A 22,595-nucleotide genomic window follows, 5' to 3' on the forward strand; every position below is an offset into this window, starting at 1 on the left:
TTACTGGATTTGTCTTGTCTAATTAAATTGAATTTGTAGCACAGCTATAAATTTTTTATTAAAAAATTGATTCTTCCTGGCTGGGCAAGGTGGCTCATGCCTGTAATCCCAGCATTTTGAAAGGCTGAAGCCGGCAGATCACCTGAGGTCAGGAGTTTAAGACCAGCCTGGCCAACATGGTGAAACCCCGTCTCTATAAAAATACAAATATTAGCCTAGCATGATGGTGGGTGCCTGTAATCCCAGCTACCTGGGAGGCTGAGGTGGGAGAAGTGCTTGAGCCCAAGATTGAGAGGTTGCAGTGAGTTGAGATCACGCCATTGCACTCCAGCCTGGGCAACAGAGCAAGACTCCATCTCAAAAAAAAAAAAAAAAATTTCTAATTAGTAATATATTCAGGTAGAAGGAGGACAAATTCTTATTGAACCAATACAAATAACTACATAGTCACAAAAGGTAAATGTTTTTATTAAAGAAACTTTGTGCAAGATTTAACCAATATTGCTAATTAAGAGTATGTTAATAGACAAAACCAAATATTGTATGTCACAATTCTTTACAAAATAATTATTTGTATGTTTTTCTTGGCAACTTATTAGCTTTGTTTTTATATTAAGAATTTCTGCAAGGTATTTTTTTCCTCAACACTAAGAATTCAGAGTGTTTTATTTAGTTTTTACAAATTTAATAATTTGTAAATTTAATTGGAGATTAAAGGTAGATTAAGAAGAAAGAAAATGGGTTTCTCTCATGTTCATTAAAGTAGAAAATTAAACTAACCTCAACTAAATTGCCTTACTGAGGCCCTTTAATCCTAAATAACAACCTCTTGTCGTGCTGGTCTTGAGTTAAGCAGTCTACTTTCATGAATTCATCCGCTTCTACATTGTGAGTGTCTTGGAAATCCTGACTCATTTACTTCGTATAGTTGGAATATTGTTTGTGGAGACAAGGTCAGCCTATTCTTGGAGGCCTATATCCATGAGTCAATTTCCTGTGGTATCAATAGTATCAACAGTGTCTGCTGCCGTTATTACTGGAGCTCTTTTGATATTTCTTCCAGATGACTCAAATTCTGATTGGCGCTTTGTAGAGAGGCTTTTAGGTATGCTTAAAGGGAAAGGAGGGCTGGGCACAGTGGCTCATGTCTGTAATCCCAACACTTTAGGAGGCTGAGGCAGGCAGATCACTTGAGGTCCGGAGTTTGAGACCAGCCTGGCCAACATGGTGAAACCCTGTGTCTACTGAAAATAGAAAAATTAGCCATGCATGGTGGCGGGCACCTGAATATAGCTACTCGGGAGGCTGAGGTAGGAGGACAGCTTGAACCCGAGAGGTAGAGTTTGCAGTGAGCTGAGGTCATACCACTGCACTCCAGCCTGGGCAACAGAGCGAGATTCCATCTAAAAAAAAAAAAAAAAAAGCAGCGGGGATAGGGGGAGGAGATGTTGCTAATAATAAAACTGTAAAGTTTGGTTAATTTTTTGCCATAGCAAACAACATCACAATGGGGGACAGTGGCATTCTCTGTTGAGGTGTCATACATACTCATCTAATGAAATTTTAATCAGTGATTACCGTAAAAGACAGAACACAAGAAGAACAATTAGTGCATCCCGATACCTCTCCAGGGCCTTTAATTTTCCCCACAAAGTAGATATTATTATTTGTCACCAACTGATAAGTTTACTTTTTTTAATCAGTTGGTTGACATTTATTGCACCAGTCTTTGTACATGAACGTAAATATGCCTCAATCCAACCTGAGAAGTGCACAATTATTGTAACATAGCCACAGTAATCATACATAATTATTGCATTTAATTAATTTAAGATGATTTTATTGCTATTTTCTCAGAATATGGCCTTGAAAAACACAGCAGCTTCCACTATATTGAGCATAGTTTTGAGCAAATTAAATATCTGGAGAATGCAAAACATTACCTTTATTTCTAATATATCTTCATGTTAAGAGCTAGGAGGAGGATCTCTGGAGTTTCCCAGCAGCCATCTGAGAAACCCAGAGATACTGTATTCATAAATAACATCTCAGTAGTTTTACTATTTTGGATTTGAGGGTTAAATTTGGGGAATATGGTATCAAAAACAGTGTCACAGGTGGGGGCTGCAGATGTGAAGGGCCTGCTATCAATCAGGTGACCCTGGATGGACTACCCACTTCCTGTGTCAGTCCAGGATCCCAGCTGTAGTGGGTTCCTCTCTGCTACAGCACATGTTTCTAAAGGGCAAGAATCTGGGCTCCCAATAACTGACTTCTGTCTCCTCCATCCTAGCTTGTCATGGTAGACCTGAACCACCCTCCCATTGAATTTGGGCCCTTGTGGCTCATAGCCACAAGGGAAATTGGGAGCTCACATGTGAAAGGCAGAATTAAGTTAATGCACCTTCTTCCAAAGTCTTAAGTTTGTTTGTAGCCCAGGTGCCCCTGTTTCCAGCAGGAGTATTAGCAGTACCAGGCAGCCACTCCCCAGAGTTTGTGTTTCTGAGCTTTCCCATCATCAGTTAATTGGAAATTTCAGGAACTGTCCCTGCCTTACAATGCCTGCTCTGATCTACAGGTCTTTTGGAGACAGACAGCAGGTGATGGGGCATGCCAAAGAGATAAAAATGTCTTCTGATAATCAGGGGTCAGCAGATGAGTATGAAAGCTAATTATCCCCACTACTCAGGGAATTTAGAGGCTTCCCCTTTTGTCTTTGTAGGAATAGCCGACTTTCTGACTGTAATGTCCAAAGTTCTTTACAAGTTGAAGTACAGAAGAGATCAGAAAATGTCTTACGCACATGAGAGTTGTTATCCAAAGATTTGTCATAGGAGCAGCGACTCTAGGTGTTCTCTATTCTATTTAGAAGAATTACATTAGATTTTGATTCCTCAATGTGGCCAAGAAATAGAGCTACTTGCTGGGAGCAAGAAAGACAACATGACTTCTGGAAACTATTTATTATGAAAAATGAATTTTCATTATGTAGCAAATTACACTGCAGAAGTATTACAAAGAATTCTCATAGACATGGTATATTAAATCTCAAATCAATAATCATACATAGTCAATTAAAAATATCTTTGTTGATATCTTTCAGAACCTGGGAAATAATTTTCTGACTTTCAAATTTTTTAGCGAAACTCTGTCTCAAAAAAAAAAAAAAGAAAAGATAAGATAATTAGGGACTCGGAAAGACAAAGACTGAAGGATTGGTGGCAATGAGTTTTGGGGAAAAAATACGTAGATGAACCACAGAAAATGAGCCAGAGTGTGAGAATATTTGTGCTTAATACGAATGCTCACCAAACTATCATCAGGAAGGTTATCAAATAGATATGAAGGTATGAAACAATCTCTTTCACCAGGCACTACACTGCTTGCTCAGAAGGCTAATAAACAGCAACATTGGTGGTAGCAGTAGAGAATACACATAGGTTTAGCAACATGTTGGACTTTACCACTCTCGCTTACAAAAGCCTATTTAGCTGTCAAGACTATTAGGTGTCCAACACACAAGCAACAAAGTCCAAGGCTAAGCACACAATAACATATCCTGGGTGAATAAACCAGTCACCTTTTGTCAGACTTGTTGATTTTACTGGAGCTCCTCTATGATAAAGGCAACAAGGAATTTTGTAAATGGAATCTACCTTTATCCTTGAATTACATTTGCTTTACCTGACATCATTTTTCTCTGATTGCCACTCTCCATGGGTACATTGAATGCCTTATATATACTGCCATAATATCCTGTTCTACATCCGTCTATTAAAAGAACTTGTTGTATAACAAATGAGTAGATATTCATTGGACTCACCTGGTCCACCATTTATCCTATCACTAACCAAAATTATTATTATTATAGAATGGCGAATATTTTATTAAAGACTCAATCACAGTGCCACCTGGAGACAATGGCTTATAAGGTTGTACTCATGCTAGAGGATGTGGTGGTGTATCCTCTGAACTAGTAACTAAGTATAAGCTTGTCTGGTGTCTCACATATAAAAAATACAACAATCTTTGATATTTGTTATGAATGTTGAAGTGACTCCTTTTGTCATTACATCTAATGATCCACTCCAAATACTTGTCTCTTGTCTCTGAGATTCTAGGTTTTTGCAGAATTAGTACCCAAAGGGAGAGTCTTAGCAGTCTTCCATTTTACAATCCATCCTTTGTTAGAGGATGAGAGACTTCTATCTAGCCTTTTAGGTTGCCTGAGACCTTTAAACAAACAGTCAAAAATTTAAAATTTAAAATGCGGCTACACTGTTGCATGGGGTAGTAAATCTTGACCTTAAAACTGGTATTTGTAAGAAAAACAGAAAGAATTCAGGGATCCCCTTTGATGGCTCCTAATTCTATACAGTCCTGTAAATATTCATGAAGACTAGCCAGGCGTGGTGGTGCACACCTGTAATCCCAGCTACTCCAGAGGCTGAGGAAGAGAATCACTTGAACCTGGGAGGCGGAGGTTGCAATGAGCTGAGATTGTGCCACTTCACTCCAGCCTGGGTGACAGAGCAAGACTCTGTCTCAAAAAAAAAAAAAAGAAGAAAAAAAAAAGAAAGAAATTAATGAAGACTGCCAAAACTTGGAAGCAACCAAGATGTCCTTCAATAGGTGACTGCATAAGCAAACTGTGGTATATTCGTACAGTGGAATATTATTCAGTGCTAAAAGGAAAAAATTATCAAACCACAAAAAGATACAGAAAAAACAAAAACATTTTGCTAAGTGAAAGAAGCCAGTCTGAAAAGGGTACATACTGTGATTTCAACTATACGACATTCTGGAAAAGGCCAAACTATAAAGACAGTAAAAAGATCAGTGGTTATCTTTGCAGACGCCACCATCGCTGTGAGCCCTGTACTATCAGCCATGGTCAACTCCATCGTCTTTTTTGACATCACCGTTGACGGCAAGCCCTTGGGCCGCATCTCCATCAAACTGTTTGCAGACAAGATTCCAAATACAGCAGAAAACTTTCGTGCTCTGAGCACTGGAGAGAAAAGATTTCGTTATAAGGGTTCCTGCTTTCACAGAATTATTCCAGGGTTTATGTGTCAAGGTGGTGACTTCACACGCCATAAAGGCACCGGTGACAAGTCCATCTATGGGGAGAAATTTGATGATGAGAACCTCATCCGAAAGCATACAGGTTCTGGCATCTTGTCCGTGGCAAATGCTGGACCCAACACAAATGGTTCCCAGTTTTTCATCTGCGCTGCCAAGACTGAGTGGTTGGATGGCAAGCATGTGGCCTTTGGCAAGGTGAAAGAACATGTGAATATTGTGGAAGCCATGGAGCACTTTGGGTACAGGAATAGCAAGACCAGCAAGAAGATCACCATTGCTGACTGTGGACAATTCTAATGAGTTTGACCTGTGTTTTATTTTCACCACCAGACCCATTCCTTCTGTAGCTCAGGAGAGCACCCCTCCACCACATTTGCTTGCAATATCCTAGAATCTTTGTGCTCTTGCTGCAGTTCCCTTTGGGTTCCATGTTTTCCTTGTTCCCTTCCATGCCTAGCTGGATTGCAGAGTTGAGTTAAGTTTATGATTATGAAATAAAAACTAAGTAACAACAACAACAACAAAAAAGCTCAGTGGTTGCCAGGAGTTTGGGGATGGGTAGGGAGATAAATAGTTCTGAAACAGGCGATTTTTAGGGGATTGAAAATACGTTGGTAATAATGTAATGATGGGTACATGACATTATGCGTTTTGCAAAACTCCTAGACCTGTACCACACAAAGAGTGAACCCTAATGTAAACTGGGGGTAGGATAAAGGTGACAGTATGTGAGAACTCTGTACTTTCTGCTCGATCTTTCCATAAAGCTAAAACTGCTCAAAAAATAAAGTCTATTATTTTGTTAAATGAAAGAAATTAACAATGACCTTGGCACGCTCACAGAAAAAGATTATCAAGGACATTTCTCTGTCAGGAATGAATATTTGGTCATCTCACAAGGCAAAACCCTGACTAGCAGAGGTGTTAGCTGAGGGCACATGGCCATAGATGCCAATAGTGACCTGCTGGCCACTTGCAGAAAGGAGAGCCTTGACATCCAAACACATTGTTTCTCTTGTATTGTCCTGTGCATACTTATGTATCTTAACAAGTTTCCTTCTTTCCTCTCCATTTATCCCTCTTTTTAAAACAGGGCTTATTGAGGGTGATTAACTTAATTTTTAAATGATATATGGCAGAATGTCAAGAGAGTATAGTGAAGAACTTCGTAGAGGAATGGACATAACCCAGAATTCTTAGACTTAGAGTACATGCTGTGATTGAGAATTTTTTATTGTTTCATTTTTCAAGAGATTGTAGGTACATGTTCAATTATTAGAGAAATAGTTGCACTCTGTTAGAAGGAAGCTTGGGTCTTTCGTGTTTACTTTCAAAAGGGAAAGTTTATATTGATATTGAGCAAGTTAAAGCACGAATATTTATTATTTGATGTTTGTTTCTGTGTTTGAGGAATTCCTCAGCCTCTCAGCTTTGACGAAAACAAGAAACCACCTCCTGCTTTAGAAGCTAAAATGCCAAATGCTTGCTTTCTCAGCCTCCTTTGCAGCTATCTGTTGCAAAGCGAACAAGTGGGAGTGGTGCTGGTGGCTTTGCAGTTAGCCTAGGATTGAGCAATTGCTGCAATTGTTGCTCTCTGCATCTTCGGTGTTACTTCTTACTGGTGGTGACAGTGGTTTCCTCCCTGGATGAGTTCTACAGCATGGTTTGGGGTACATTTCCTGGCTGCCTAGCTTTGATCTGGCTTTCTAGCCTTCTCAACAGTTCTACAAGTTCTCCACTATTTCTGTGATAAACCTATTTATTGTTAATGTTAGCCATAATTGGCTTCTGTGGTTTATATTTTTTAAAATTCCAAGATATACAAATGTAACAGATAGCTCAACAAACGTATATCTTTTTAAATTAAGATATATTCTGTGTCACATGAAGTACAATGGACAAAATGCAACAAATTGAATTGAGCTAAAGACCAAATATATATTAAGCCTGGCTGGTCTTAAAAATGTAACCGGATACAGCCAGGCATGGTGGCTCACGCCTATAATCCCAGCACTTTGGGATCCTGAGGTGGGCAGATCACCTGAAGTCAGGAGTTTGAGACCAGCCTGGCCAGCATGGTGAAACCCCATCTCTACTAAAAATGCAAAAATTAGCTGGGTGTGGTGGTATGCCCCTGTAATCCCAGCTACTCGGGAGGTTGAGGCAGGAGAATCACTTGAACCTGGGAGGCAGAGGTTGCAGTGAGCCGAGATCATGCCAATGCACTCCAGCTTTGGCAACACAGCGAGACTTTGTTTCAAAATAAAAAATTAAAAAAAAAAATAAAAACGTAACTGGATAGACCTAAGGTTCTTGAATAAGCAGAAAATAATTTAGGTAAAAACCAAATAATAAACTAACATTCTGAGAGGTTTAGGATTTGGAGGCCCAAATGTCTTAGCTAAACGTGTTCATTCTAACCTCACAGGAAAATTGAAATATGAAAATATACAGAAAAATCTTAGGCAGTATTTGTCAATTTTAAGAAACAACTATTTACAGGTTTTTCAATAGGCATTACATTAAAAATGAAATATATAGTTAATAAATATGAAAACTGTGGATATAATCAACACATTTATTTTACTTCTTGAAGTGTTAACATGTGCTGTCTCAAATATCAACAGTGTACACGTGAGAAAAAACATTTTACATAGATTTTCTGCGACAGAAAACAGCATCTCATTAGACATCCCAAGTTTTTTCATTTGGATCACACACCCATTCCCCAGTATACTAGGGGTAATAATAATTTAAAGAGTTTAATTACTTTTTACTACTAGAAAACTAATTTTATGTTTGGCACAAATTTCTGAAATGATATTCCACTGCAAAGAATAATACCTATATATGGCCAGAATTACTTTTTTTCTATAACATTAAGATAATACTTGTCAGCCTGAGCAACAAAATGAGACCTCATCTTTACAAAAAATAAATAAATTAGACGGGTGTTGTGGTGATGAGGGTCTGTAGTCCAAGATACTCAAGAGGCTGAGGTGGAAGGATCCCTTAAGCCTAGAAGGTCGCAGTTGCAGTGAACTATGATTGCACCACTGCACTTCAGCCTGGGTAACAGAGCAAGATCCTGTCTCAAAAAAAAGAAGAAAAAAAAAAAGATAATATTGGTATAATTCAGGGTTTTTGCCTCAATCCCCATGCTTCTTCATTTGACCTTCCCTGACTCCCTGATGAATTTTAGTTTGAATTTTTGCTATAGTCCAGAAGTTAATTTAAAAGATCTTAAAATTTCCACCTGCCTAGATATTACTTATTTGTTACACTTTAGTCCATGATTTCTATTGTCATTTACATTACCCCAAAAATATGACCTGCTGAATTTCTGCTGTCATGAATTGACTAACATATTTTGGGCCTAAAACCTTTACATTTAGAATCTTTTTGTTTCGTATTGGAAAATATTGTAAGTCCTCCATTTATTGGTCAAAAGCACTGCCTATTTATTTCTATGCTTAATCAGAGAGATTTTCTAATAGTTATTTAATATTATTTACGTTCATTCACTTGTTGACTATAATGAGGTTAGTTGCTATGATATTTTTAGGTCATTAATATAATAAAAATATGTCAACTTTTCTCTTCCAATGTGTCTTTGGGTTATTAATTTTTAACTCAGGTATCAAGCTTGTAAAATGTTTAATGGCTTATAATAATGTCTAACACATAGTATCCACTGAGTTCTGATAACTCCAGTTTATCAAATTCTCTTTTTTTATACCATTCTCCAAATGCAATGCTATTTGGTTTTATTTTTATTTTTTTAAAATGTGCTGCCTGTTTTGAGTCTCTAAAAGTGTGAAATGCTCAGTATTTTCCAAATGTATTTGAACATGGAGTGTTATATTTACTAAAAAGTTAACAAGCAAGTATTCCCCTAAACACTCTAGCAAATACTACTAGTACAGACAAATTATGATCTAACATCATAGTACATTTTAATTTATTAGGTTAATTTTGGTTGCAAACAATCAAAATTCAAAATGGCTTGTATAATAAAGAGATTTCGAACAATAGTATAGGCTCAAGATAGTTTAATACAGAAGTTTAATAATGACACAAAATAAATGCTTCTTGTCCTCCCTGTTTCTTCACTCTACCTTAAGTGATATAGACTGAATGTTTGTATCCCCCCAAAATTTGTATGTTTAAATCTAATCCCTAGTGTGATGATATTTGGCAGTGGGTCTTCGGGGGGTGATTAGGTCATGAGGACAGAGCCCTCATGAATGGGATTAGTGCCCTTATAAAAGAGACCTTAGAGAACTTCCTTGCCCCTTCCACCATGTGAGGACACAGCAAAAAGACAGCTGTCTGTGAACCAGGAAACAAATCCTCATTAGACCCCGAATCTGTTGACACCTTGATCTTGGACTTCCTGGCCTCTAGAACTGTAAGAAATAAATTTATGTTGTTCATAAACCATCCAGGCTGTGATATTCTGGTATAGCGACCTGAAAGGACTAAGACATTAGGTCTCAGTTTTATTCTATGGCTTAAAATATCATGTCATGAGTAGACAACTTCCAATCCTAGTACCTCGTGCTTCCTCTGCTGCATTTGGAAAGAAGGCATTTCCCCCTTCAATCATGGAATGAAAAAGTTGTACTTCATTCTGATTTGATTAGCAGAAGGCACACGTTCCTTCATGCACCAATTACAATGACCAAGAATTGGGCATGGGACTCATGTCACTTAAACATTGTGAAGCTGAGAAATTCATTATTTGGTTAGGAGTGTGTGAGAGCAGGGAACACTGAATGCTTGAGACACCACCACGATGTCCACTACATGTATTTCCATTTCAGTAAACATTTCCATTAAGATAATGCTAGAACAAAATCAGAGGAGTAGATCTTGGTGTCCCCAACTTTTGTTGACCTAACAAAGTGAAGTTGCTTCAACTGGACACTTCTGAACCACATTTATGCCTATATGTTCAGTTCAAATTTATTATAAGCAATTTTCAGGTCCATATGTTTAGGATATTTCATTTGTTTGGTTATGCATTATATGTATACATGTTTTTAACATACATACGCCTCTACATATATTTTGGAGGCCTTTACACAAAAGTGTTTTCCCTAAAGGGAGAAGAGAAAAGTTGAATGCAGAAGTAGAAAAAAAAATTCATTTGCACTTGTAGTATTTATATCTAAATATTTTATATTACAGATGTATTAATATTTTTATAATTTTAAACACTACTTTAAAACAGGGAGATGGTTTACCTTCAAAAAATTTGGCTCTCAACTCAAAGTTATCAAAGTATATCCTAGATGTAGTTTGCTTGTCAGGCTTCTACATGAAAATCTAAAATGCTCCTGCATTTCAGAATGAGCCTAACATATGTAATTGCACTCATCCACTATGTCTACATTGCCAACCAAATACTGACAGAGAGAGCTAGAGTGCCACAGAGAGCTGGCAGTTCCTCTGTTTGCATTAGCTTCTACTTGCTTCTTCATCTTTCCTCTATGTCTGACACATTTCATGTTACTGTTTTTAAATGTTCCCTTAGCTACAGAGCTAATGTGCTTATATCTGTAAGGGGTCTCATGTGAACCTCTAAATAATTAAAGATTCATTAGCTCCCTGGAGGGCCACCATGATTTCCAAAACAAGTCACAATACCTAAAGATCTAATTGTATAATTTCCCTCAGAAATAGCCTTGAGAAAGAAGTCACATCACTCAGCAATGAGTATTATAATTACTCACAGCAGTTTTCATGGTACTATATAACATCCAATTTACAGAATTAAAGGTAATGTAATTCAAAAGAAAAATAGCTGGTTTTAAGGAATGAATGGCCATGTCAACTATTGGAAGCATCTTTGAACTAGAGCCTCTATGTTCGGGTTTCACCAGGTTTATGTTTTTAATTAATATCCTATTCAGCTTGCTGTAATTTCCATTGAGGTTTTCTAGAACAAGACAAGTCAGAAATTGATCTTTAATTATAAGCTAAGAGCAAACTGCCAAAGAACTGAGAGAAATTTTGAAGAAACAGGTCTATCAGGACTAACCATTTTAAGATAATAAAGACTAATCAGACACACACACATATGCACAAAAAGAGGGAGAGAGAGAACAAAAATCCTATGAAATACATTTTAAAAAATTAATTTTTTTAAGAAGAAGCATTTGATCTGCCAAAGAGAAGAGTTAGCAGTTTGGAGATCTGACATTGCTAATCTCAGGGCAAGAAAATAACAAAATAAGACATCAAAGAATTACCTAAACTGTGGAAGATGAAGCTTTCAGAATTCTCACAGAGAAATGGGATACTAAAGTACCAAGTTTAAGAGGTGTAATCTATTAATGTTTAATTTATGTCCCAAATACTTAAAAACTATGTTTCATTGTTATACATATTTATTTTATTATAAAGATAATGAATGCAGTAGGGTTAGATTTAAATAATTCATTGGGTTTAAAATGAGAAATGAAAGTCTGGCTTTTTACAACCTACAGTCTTATCACCAAAGTTAGCTATTGTTAATAATTTCATGTCCATTCTTGTATGTGTTATGGTTTCTTTCTTAGAAAGAAGTATGCTATACTAGTATACATACTATTTATTCATGAACCTTGCACTTATCATGTAATCATATGTCTTAGTGGTCTTTTCATAATAGATGTCTCTCTTTCCCATGCTGTCAGTGGTGACTGCATGAGGCATTGTACAGACGTACCAATAATTACTTACTCTGTGTCATATTGATGGTTATTCAGATTGTTTTCACTTTGCCCTTTCAGACAACACTGCAATGAACATCCTTATGCATATATTGTTCCAAATACATCATAGTGATGGCTGTGTGAGAGAAATACACATTGTTGATTTTATTTTTTTATTTTTTATAATTTCAACTTTTGATTTTAGATACAGTGGGTACATGTGCAGTTTTGTTACATGGGTATGTTGTGTAATGCTGAGGTTTGCTGCATGATTGATCCGATCACTCAGGTACTAGGCATAGTAGTTGTTTCTCAACCTTTACCCCCTCCCTCCTTCTACCCTCAAGTAGTCCCCAGTTTCTATTGTTCCCATCTTTGTGTCCACATGTACTCAATGTTTAGCTCCTGCTTATAAGTGAGAATATGTGGTATTTGGTTTTCTATTCCTGTGTTAATTCGCTTAGCATAATGGCATCGAGTTGCATCCATGTTGCTGTAAAGGACATGATTTTATTCTTTTTTATGGCTGCAAAGTATTCCATGACATATATGTACCATATTTTCTTTATCCAATCCACAGTTGATGGGCACCTAGGTTGATTCCATGTCTTAGCGATTGTGAATTACACTGCTGATTTTAATAGAAACCACTAATTTTTATGCCAAAAAAATCATCAATGTGCACATGCTCCAAGGCTGTGTGAGCATAGCCCTTTTTCTTGGGATGTCAACAACACTGGGTTTTATCAAAATATAATTTTTGCCAATTTATTAGTTAACAAATGCTAACTCAGTGCTATTTGGATTTGAACTACCACTGGTGCTGAGCAACTTTTTACATATTCACTGGCAATTTATTTATCTTTCTCTGTTGTTTATCTTTTTCTGTGTAATAATTTTCCCTATCTTCTACTCTTTTAAACATTAAGTTTTCACTGTTTTCTTAATAATTTTTAAGTTTAAAAAGTGACCTTTTGGCTGGGCACAGTGGCTCATGCCTGTAATCCCAACACTTTGGGAGGCCAAGGCGGGTGGATCACAAGGTCAGGAGATCAAGACCATCCTGCCCAACATGGTGAAACCCCGTCTCTGCTAAAAATACAAAAATTGGCTGGGGTGGTGGCACGTGCCTGTAATCCCAGCTACTCGGGAGGCTGAGGCAGAAGAATCACTTGAACCAGGGAGTTGGAGGTTGTAATGAGCCAAGATCATACCACTGTGCTCCAGCCTGGCGACAGAGCGAGACTCCGTCTCAAAAAAAAAAGTGACCATTTTATCTGCTGCATATAATTCTAATGATATTTCTCAATTCGTTTATCTTTTAACAATGATAATATATAATGTCTTGCTATTTAGAAAGATTTTTAAAAGTATTTTACATAAACAAATTTTTATTCTTTGCCATTAATACTTGTAGGTTTGGAATTTTCAGGACCTCCTCAAAGGCCACCTACAGGAAATGCTCTTCAAAGACATTTCACTTTTTCCCCACTTGATTATGGAGCAAAGACTAACACTGGCAATGCTTTGAAGTACTTGAGTCAAATGGGTCTCTCATGTGGTCATTACTATACTCACTCTCAGGCTCCAATGCAAATTGTTTCCTTACGCCAACTACTCTTGCTTTCCTTTAATAGACCTATTCCTCCTGGGCTGTCTGAAACTAACATTTCATTGTAAATAAAGTCCTGCAAATCCTTGGTATCTCAAAGAACCCTCCTTCCATTGAGTTTTAGGAGAACTTTCCTCCTAAAACTCTATTCTTTTCCCTGGAGTCCAGATCCCCATTCCTTGCAACAAATGAACTCTTGATTTGAGCACTGAAGGGAGATAATTGGAAGTTTGACTTTGTGTTCTAGGTTTTCCCTACCAATATATGCAGCGTCTTTAAAACTAATTGGGCTGCGGCAGGAGAACTGCTTGAACCCAGGAGGAGGAGGTTGCAGTGAGCCGAAATTGCACCATTGAACTCCAGCCTGGGTGATAGAGCAAGGCTCCATCTCAAAAAAAAAAAAACCAGCAAAAAGAAACTAATTAGGTTCAAGAAGTTCGAATGAATTCAACTTAGACAAGCTCTTAAGCAGACATGTTGGAAGTTCCAGAAAAGACAGTTTGGGAAAATATTTTATTAAAAAAAAAAAAGACTGTCCTCCACTTCCTCACTCTTTCTTCCCACTTATTTTCACTCCACTGGTGCAGTTTGGTGTCAACTCTCCTCACTCTACTGAAACTGCTGCAGCCGAGGTTACTAGTTATTTAATTAACAAAAGCAATAGATTTTTTAAAATTGCATTATACTCTACTATTTTGTGACATTTAAACTATTGACAATGTCTTTCTTGAAAATGTGTCCTTTTTGTTTTTTTCAAAACACGACTTTCTCCTTGATGTCCTCCTTTTTCTCTCATTATTTCACCTTTACATTCTCTGCTGACACTTTTCACCTTACCAAACCTTAATTAAATGTGTATGCTTCCCAGTGTCCCATTCTTGGCTCTCTTCCCTTCCCTCTTATTGATCATTATTGTATTCTGTGATCTCACCAATTCTCTTGGCTTTAACAATAACCAGATGACTCCAGAAAACTATTCAAAATTCCGGACCTATGGAGACTTTGCACCCAGATACGTACCAACAACTCAACCTCAGTTATCTCTAATATTATCTCATTAAGTGCCCTCTAACTACAGAATGACTCCTCCTTCTGGGTTTCCTCTGCCTGAATGGCACCACCATTCAGTGGCCCATGACAAATGTGGACCTCATTTGGAACTTCTCCCTTTCCCTCATGTTTCATTTTCTCTTGGCTAAAGAGTTATTAGATTCTTCATTTTTAGCTTTTCTCTAGCCTATCTTCAATTTTATAGTGGACAGTTATGTATACCCTATATCCCAGGAGAGAAGGGATATCGTCTTCTATGCCCCTACTATGAACTAGCATATCCTTTGAGTCCTTTCTTTGTATGAAGCACTGGGGAAATTTAATCAACTTCATAATCACTTATAATCCTCACAGTAATTTTATGAGATAAGTTCTATTTATTATCCCTATCTTAAGGATGAGGAAACTGTGGTTTAAAGAGCTTAAGTAATTTGGGCAAATCATAAAAGAAGCAGTGAAGACAGAATTCAAATCTAGGCAACCTGAAATCTGAGCCTGAGCACTTTGCCTCCCTAATAACTATCTCCCTTTGAGAGTTGTATTACAAAGTTGACAACATTTAGCAACCCTTATTCCCCTCCCCACCCCTATCTCTCTCCAAGAAATCTGCTGTGAGGTAGAGAATGTGTTGATTTTCTCTGCAGTTTTTAGTGCATAGCATAGGGCTTAGAAAGGAGAAAATGATGAAAAATATTTATTAAAATAATTGTTTTTCTTTGATAGTTGTTATAACCATCTAATTGTGAGTGCTTAACAATTATTATAAAGGAGAATGGAAATCACAGATCTTTTCACAGAATTTTTTTTTTTTTTTTTTTTGAGACAGAGTCCAGCTTGTCACCCAGGCTGGAGTGCAGTGGTGCGATCTCAGCTCACTGCAACCTCCACCTCCTGGGTTTAATCACTTGCCTTGGCCTCCTGAGTAGCTGAGATTACAGGCGTGCACCACCATGCCTGGCTAATTTTTGTATTTTTGGTAGAGATGGGGTTTCACCACATTGGCCAGGCTGGTCTCAAACTCCTGACCTCCAGTGATCCACCCATCTCAGACTCCCAAAGAGCTGGGATTATAGGCTTGAACCACCATGCTGGGCCTTTCTCAGAGAATTTACAGTTTACCTGGAAATGTAAACTATATATACTTAAACTGAGGGATATTTACAAAAGAGCTTTCTACTTAACCCACAAGAAGCTGTATTAATAACAAAGCAAATCAAGCTTGTTCACAGGCAACTGAATGGAATGAATGGTTTTGATTGGTCTTGCCAGTTATATTTCTAACAAGAGAAAATTCAATGTGAGCCTCATTTGGAAACAAGATATTACAGAGAGGAAAATTTGGGATTAAGGTCAGATTTGGTGCAACTATGCTAGATACAGAAAAGGCAAACTTTCAGCTCAATCCCCAGCTAAGTACAAGTTCAATGGTGAAGGCATAAGAAAATGAGCCATTATAATAAGTCTGAAATAAGTTTATGATTCCACCTCAATATGGGCATGCAATATATTCTAACATTTAATCCCTGGAAAAAATGATGACATCACACTGAAATCTTGACTCATAAGAGAACTTTTTTATGCTGTTCCCTAAGTCAGTTTATTTCTACTTCATTCTTGTGTTAAGGGCAGGCTCAATTCTTACTCATTCAAAAACAGTATCACCTGAAGCTTTTCTTTAATTCTTGTTTTCTCTGCAGTGACAAAATTAATCAAGGGGTTAAAATGTATATTAAATTATATATGTATTATATATAAAAGTTATATAATATAGATCAGAGAAGAATATATTGCATATGTTATAGGCTGAATTGTGTCCTTTCCCCAAATTAATATGCTGTACCCTGCCCCCTGCCATCCCAGTATATCAGAAGGTGGCTATATTTGGAGATAGAGACTTTTAAGAGGTAACTAATGTAAAATGAGGTCACATGTCTGGGTCCTAATCCAATATCACTGGTGTCCTTATTTGAAGAGGAAATTTAGGTACAGACAAACATGTGCACAGAAAAAAGTCCATGAGAAGACAAGATGAGAAAATGACTATCTAAAAGCCAAGGAGAGAAATTTCAGAATAAAATTAACACATCTGATGCCTTGACCTCACACTTCTAGCCTCCAGAACTGTGAGAAAATAAATTTCTGTTGTTTAACTCATCCAGTCTGCAGTAATTGTTATAACAACCCTAGCAAAGTAATATAGGAAGTATATATATATATATATATATATATATATACACACACACATACATATATATATACACATATTTTTGTGTGTGTATATATATATATGTGTATATATATATATATGATAGAGTAGGTAGATAGAGACATATACAGTCATCCCTCAGTATTAGTGGGGTATTGGATTCAGGAGCCCTGCATATACCGAAGTCTGCACATACTCAGGTCCCACAGTCAACCTTGCAGAGCTCGCATATGAAAAGTTGGCCCTCCACATATGTGGGTTTCACGTCCCACAAATACTATATTTTCAATCTGTATTTGGCTGAAAAAATCCACCTGTAAGTGGACTCACACAGTTTAAACCAGTGTTATTCAAAGGTCAACTGTTGATATATAGATATATAAATATCTCATATGTATAGAGCAAGCGGGAGAAAAAATCTCTAATCTCTCTTCCTTCCTGCTCTTTTTGGATTGCAAACTCTTCTCTCATAAGTACAAAAAGTAATGTTAACAAAGTAAAGAGAATTGGAAATAGTAGTGTTTTTGACCACTAGTGTTTTGTAATTTTAGAAAAAAAAATTACTGAAATGTAACTTTTTATTTATATTGAGATGTTTTGACTCATACTCCAATCATACAGAAATAATAGATAAAATATGAAAAAGACTTCTTTTTACATACATAGCTGGATTAAAATATTAGAAATAATTTTCTTCCCTCAAAGGATCCCCTATTTAATAAACGGTGCTGGGAAAACTGGCTAGCCATATGTAGAAAGCTGAAACTGGATCCCTTCCTTACACCATACACAAAAATTAACTCAAGATGGATTAAAGACTTAAATGAAAGACCTAACACCATAAAAAACCCTAGAAGAAAACCTAGGCAATACCATTCAAGACATAGTCATGGGCAAAGACTTCATGACCAGAACACCAAAAGCAATGGCAACAAAAGCTAAAATAGACAAATGCGATCTAATTAAACTAAAGAGCTTCTGCACAGCAAAAGAAACTCTCATCAGAGTGAACAGGCAATCTAAAAAATAGGAGAAAAGTTTTGCAATATACCTGTCTAACGAAGGGCTAATATCCAGAATCTACAGAGAACTTCAACAAATTTACAAGAAAAAAACAACCCCATCAAAAAGTGGGCAAAGAATATGAACAGACACTTCTCAAAAGAAGACATTTATGCAGCCAACAGACACATTAAAAATGCTCATCATCGCTGGTCATCAGAGAAATGCAAATCAAAACCACAATGAGATACCATCGCATGCCAGTAGAATGATGATCATTAAAAAGTCAGGAAACAACAGATACTGGAGAGGATGTGGAGAAATAGGAATGCTTTTACACTGCTGGTGGGAGCGTAAATTAGTTCAACCATTGTGGGAAGCAGTGTGGCGATTCCTCAAGGATCTAGAAATAGAAATACCATTTGACCCAGCGATCCCATTACTGGGTGTATACCTGAAGGATTATACATCATGCTACTATAAAGATGTATACATGCACACGTATGTTAATTGTGGTGCTATTCACAATAGCAAAGACTTGGAACCAACCCAAATGTCCATCAATGATAGACTGGATTAAAAAAATGTGGCACATATGTGCCATGGAATACTATGAAGCCATAAAAAAGGATAAGTTCATGTCCTTTGCAAGGACATGGATGAAGCTGGAAACCATCATTCTCAGCAAACTATCACAAGGACAGAAAACCAAACACCGCATGTTCTCACTCACAGATGGGAGTTGAACAATGAGAATGCATGGACACAGGGTGGGGAACATCACACACTGGGGCCTGTCAGGGGGTGGGGGGCTGGGGGACAGATAGCATTAGGAGAAATACCTAATGTAAATGACAAGTTGATGGGTACAGCAAACCAACATGGCACATGTATACCTACGTAACAAACCTGCATGTGGTGCACACGTACCCTAGAACTTAAGATTAAAAAAAAAAAATTTCTTCCCTCATGAGGTACAAAGCCAAGCATTACACTGGGGCCATGATAGTCCGGGTTGCTGAAAGATTTAGATCTGAAGACTGAAAATTGGGATATATATTGAGAGAGAGAGAGAGAGAGAGAGAGCAAATGGTAACCTAAATTTAATAAAATAATAATAGACAAATTAGGGTAACAGGCATATGAGTATTTTTTGTTCTAACAATTCTTTTATTTTCAAACTTATCTATAATCTTACATTTATTTCCCAATAAAAAGGATTTTAAGTTAAAAAAAGAAAGCTTTTCTGTAGTAACATTTTCACAACTAGGGCCTTTAAGACTGAGGAAATACTCCAAGCTCTGAGCAAACTCAGTAAGTATAAATCCATATGTAGACATACCACAGTAAAATGCAAGATACTAAAGACTAATACAATATTTTCAAATCAACCAGAGATGGAAGGCAGATTACCTGCAAAGGAAGGACAATTACTTTATCACAGACTTCTCTTCATCAACGAGAACAGACAATACAGGAATAACATCTCCCAAGTTGTGAGGGAGAATAACAGATGACATGAAATTCTATGACCAAATAAAGCATAATTCAATGGGCAGCAGTTAACAGAATTAAGCTGTTTCCAGACATCTATGGAGAGATTTAACTCAAAGATGTCACTGTAAATTTGATTGTTGAGATGTAGTAATGGATACTTGGTAAGGTTATTGAATTAGTTAAACGATCTTCAAAGCTTAGGTCATGTATCTTCATTAAACACATGGTGCTTTGCATTTACTAAAGAAGGGCTTCTGTTTTCTCTCCAAATAAATCATTGCAACCTTAGCACCCCAAGTTTAAAAACCCCTTTTATTTCTATTCTTGATCTCTAGTCCCTGCTTATGTGTATGCATAAATGCATGACACCGTGCTTCTCTTTTAGTTATTTATTTCTAGAGATCATGTCTTTGAAAATCATTATATTCCCAGCAACTATTTAGAGTGGTACTAAGCTAACTTGGTTTATGGTGTCAACCGCATAGCAGTTATTTGATTGGCCCATTCCTTTATAAAATATTTTATGCTTAGATGATGAACTCTACATAAATTCAGCCAGGAGAATGTTTTCCTTGGCAATCTCTGGGAAATTACAAATGTTACTTTTTTTTTTTTTTGAGATGGAGTCTCGCTCTGTCTCCCAGGCTGGAGCCCAGTGGCGCGATCTCGGCTCACTGCAAGCTCCACCTCCTGGGTTCACGCCATTCTCTTGCCTCAGCCTCCCGAGTAGCTGGGACTACAGGTGCCCGCCACCATGCCCGGCTAATTTTTTTGTATTTTAGTAGAGACAGAGTTTCACCGTGTTAGCCAGGATGGTCTCGATCTCCTGACCTCATGATCCGCAAGCCTCGGCCTCCCAAAGTGTTGGGATTACAGGCGTGAGCCACCGTGCCCGGCCTACAAATGTTACTATTAACTCCTCCTTCTGCTAAGAAATAAACCAAAATAAAATTATTCACAAATATAACTGTTTTGATCATGCTTTCAGATGATATGTAAGGTAGCCCACAGAAGGTAAATAATATTCAGGGGAAATAAATTATTACTTAAGAGTGGGTGCTGAGAAAAAGAAATTGTGTGAAGTGTGAGGTAGGAAGTATGTGAGAAAAGCTAGGGCACAGTTGTGTCTTATATTTTTGTTAAAATCTGCCTGTTAAGACTTCCTGATTGGGTAATGGGAATGATACAGTAAAATACTCTTCCTCAGAGTGTCTGACACCATTGTGATAACTTACTACATAAAAGTACAAGTTACATTATATAAAAAGACAGAATGGCCTGGCTCAGTGGCTCACGCCTATAATCCCAGCACTTTGGGAGGCTGAGGCAGGTGGATCATCTGAGATCAGGAGTTCGGGACCAGCCTGGCCAAAAGGATGAAACCCTGTCTCTACTAAAAATACAAAAAATTAGCCAGGCATGGTGGCAGGCACCTGTAATCCCAGCTACTCAAGGGGCAGAGGCAGGAGAATCGCTTGAACCTGGGAGACGGAGGTTGCAGTGAACTGAGATTGTGCCACTGCACTCCAGCCTGGGCAACAAGAGCGGAAACTCCATCCCAAAAAAAAAAAAAATGACTCCAAGAAACTGAGGTTTCTAGATGAGGGTTACACAATGTGGATCTAAAAGCAACAGGGAAAGGAAAAGGATTTGGGCCTAGAATGTGGGGAAATTTTAGATGCTGCAGAAAGCCTTCTGGTGTCTTTCTAGAATGGCTGGATTTTGGTTAAGGCAAAGAAGAAGTAACTTTTCATGGAGAACAGTAGCATACAGGAGTGCGGATGGTTTGATCATTTAAGGCAGGGATGTGAAGTTTGATGGAATATGTTGATAACAAAGATTCTTTGCTTGGCCAACTTTAGTCAGGCTTCTAAATCTTCAGCTAGGCTAAACTGTGCACTTCCTCGCAAAATCCAGCATTAGCAAAGAACACTGCCAAGTTTACCAAAGAACCCCTCATTCTCAATATCTGATCAGGTTCTTCATTCTTCACCATTCTGCAGGTGATGTCTGACCACCCTGGCCAGTCTTCAGCAAGAATTCTTTTAGGTCGGTTTAGCCAGAATCTCCCTTACTCCTGATGTTTCCTCTTAGTGATTTTCCATTCACTGACCCCTGCATTGCTCCTGGGCTGTAAATTCCCACTTCCCCATGCTGTATTCAGAGTTAAGCCCATCTCTCTCCCCAGCTCCAAGACTGTGTTGCAGTGGTTCCTATATCTATGGTGATGGTCCTGAATAAAGTCTTCTTTACTGTGCATTTGAAGTATCACTGAATAATTTTTTCTTTAACAATTATGGTGTTGAAACTCAACTAGGACAGATTCATCACTGGATCCTGGGCCTCTCACTCAGGACCCTAAATGCATGCCTTTGAAGTCTTTGTTGTCATTTCTGACTGATTAGGGATCCATTGGTGAATCAGATTCTTGAGCTATTGCTCCAGACAAAAGCCCGTTGATGGCTAAGGACAGATTTTGAATCTGAAGGGATGAATATCCTCTCTGAAGCTGGGGTAGAGCCCCAGGCTTCTTTTGAAAGCAATCCTCTGGGCAGGAAGGTCTTCGTGTGGGCTCCTTGTTCTGAGTGGTCTATTCTCTGAGTCCCTAGACTAGAAGTCTCTTCTTTCTGGCTCTCTTTTTCTGAGTGAGGGGTTATTCCCTGATTCCCTGGGCTACAAATTGTTCTTCCTGGCTCTCTATAAAACCACTCTGCTCTTTCTCTTCTCTCTATTGGATCCTGCTTCTCCCATGGGAGCTCTGTAACCTGAAACCCCTCTTCTCAAGTCTCTGCTGACTATTTCTCTGTCCACTCTTGCCAGACCCGTTTCTTTTCTGCTGAACTTCAGGACCCCTATCCTACCCTCCTTTGAGGGGGCTCTCAAGGGACTCAGAGGCCCCTCAAAAACAAGCACCTGGGGCTGATAATAGGAGAAAAAAAGAAACTGTTTGGAAACTGATAAAGTAAAAAAAAAAAAAAATCTTAAAAAACCTCCTCCACAAATATTGGTAAAAAGCTTTAGCCTTTGTTATGTAGGTCAACTCAACTTATCCCTTTTTCACCAGAAACACAATTTGGATAACAATATAAAGCGGAGATAAACCAGTGAGTTTGTATTTTTGTATTACTCTGTTTTACTGCCTCATGGTTAAAAACTTCTTTTTTTTTTTTGAGACAGAGTCTCACTTCATTGCTCAGGCTGGAGTGCAGCGGGGCAATCTCGGCTCACTGCAACCTCCACCTCCTGGGTTCAAGTGCTTCTTGTGCCTCAGCCGGGCGCCACCATGCCCCACGCCCAGCTAATTTTTGTATTTTTAGTAGAGACGGGGTTATGCCATGTTGGCCAGTCTGGTCTCGAACTCCTGACCTCAGGTGATCCACCCGCCTCAGCCTCCCAAAGTGCTGGGATTACAGGCATGAGCCACTGCACCTGGCCTGGT

At 38.0% G+C, this 22,595-nt stretch overlaps 1 protein-coding gene across 1 annotated transcript; it reads left to right on the plus strand.

Annotated features, from left to right (window-relative positions):
* The first annotated feature begins 780 nt into the window (after nt 1–780).
* LOC117978933 (peptidyl-prolyl cis-trans isomerase A-like 4A) lies at nt 781–11,764 on the plus strand. The gene has a single exon (XM_055102447.2). It carries the CDS (start codon nt 4,891–4,893, stop codon nt 5,383–5,385), a length of 495 nt encoding a protein of 164 aa, XP_054958422.1. The 5' UTR covers nt 781–4,890; the 3' UTR covers nt 5,386–11,764.
* The last annotated feature ends 10,831 nt before the right edge of the window (nt 11,765–22,595 follow it).

Source organism: Pan paniscus, chromosome 1 (genome assembly GCF_029289425.2).
Source record: "Pan paniscus chromosome 1, NHGRI_mPanPan1-v2.0_pri, whole genome shotgun sequence".
In the NCBI taxonomy this organism is placed as follows: Eukaryota; Metazoa; Chordata; class Mammalia; order Primates; family Hominidae; genus Pan; species Pan paniscus.

Coding starts and splice junctions, on each gene's coding strand:
- LOC117978933 (XM_055102447.2), top strand. CDS start 4,891: ATGGTCAACTCCATCGTCTTTTTTGACATCACCGTTGACGGCAAGCCC.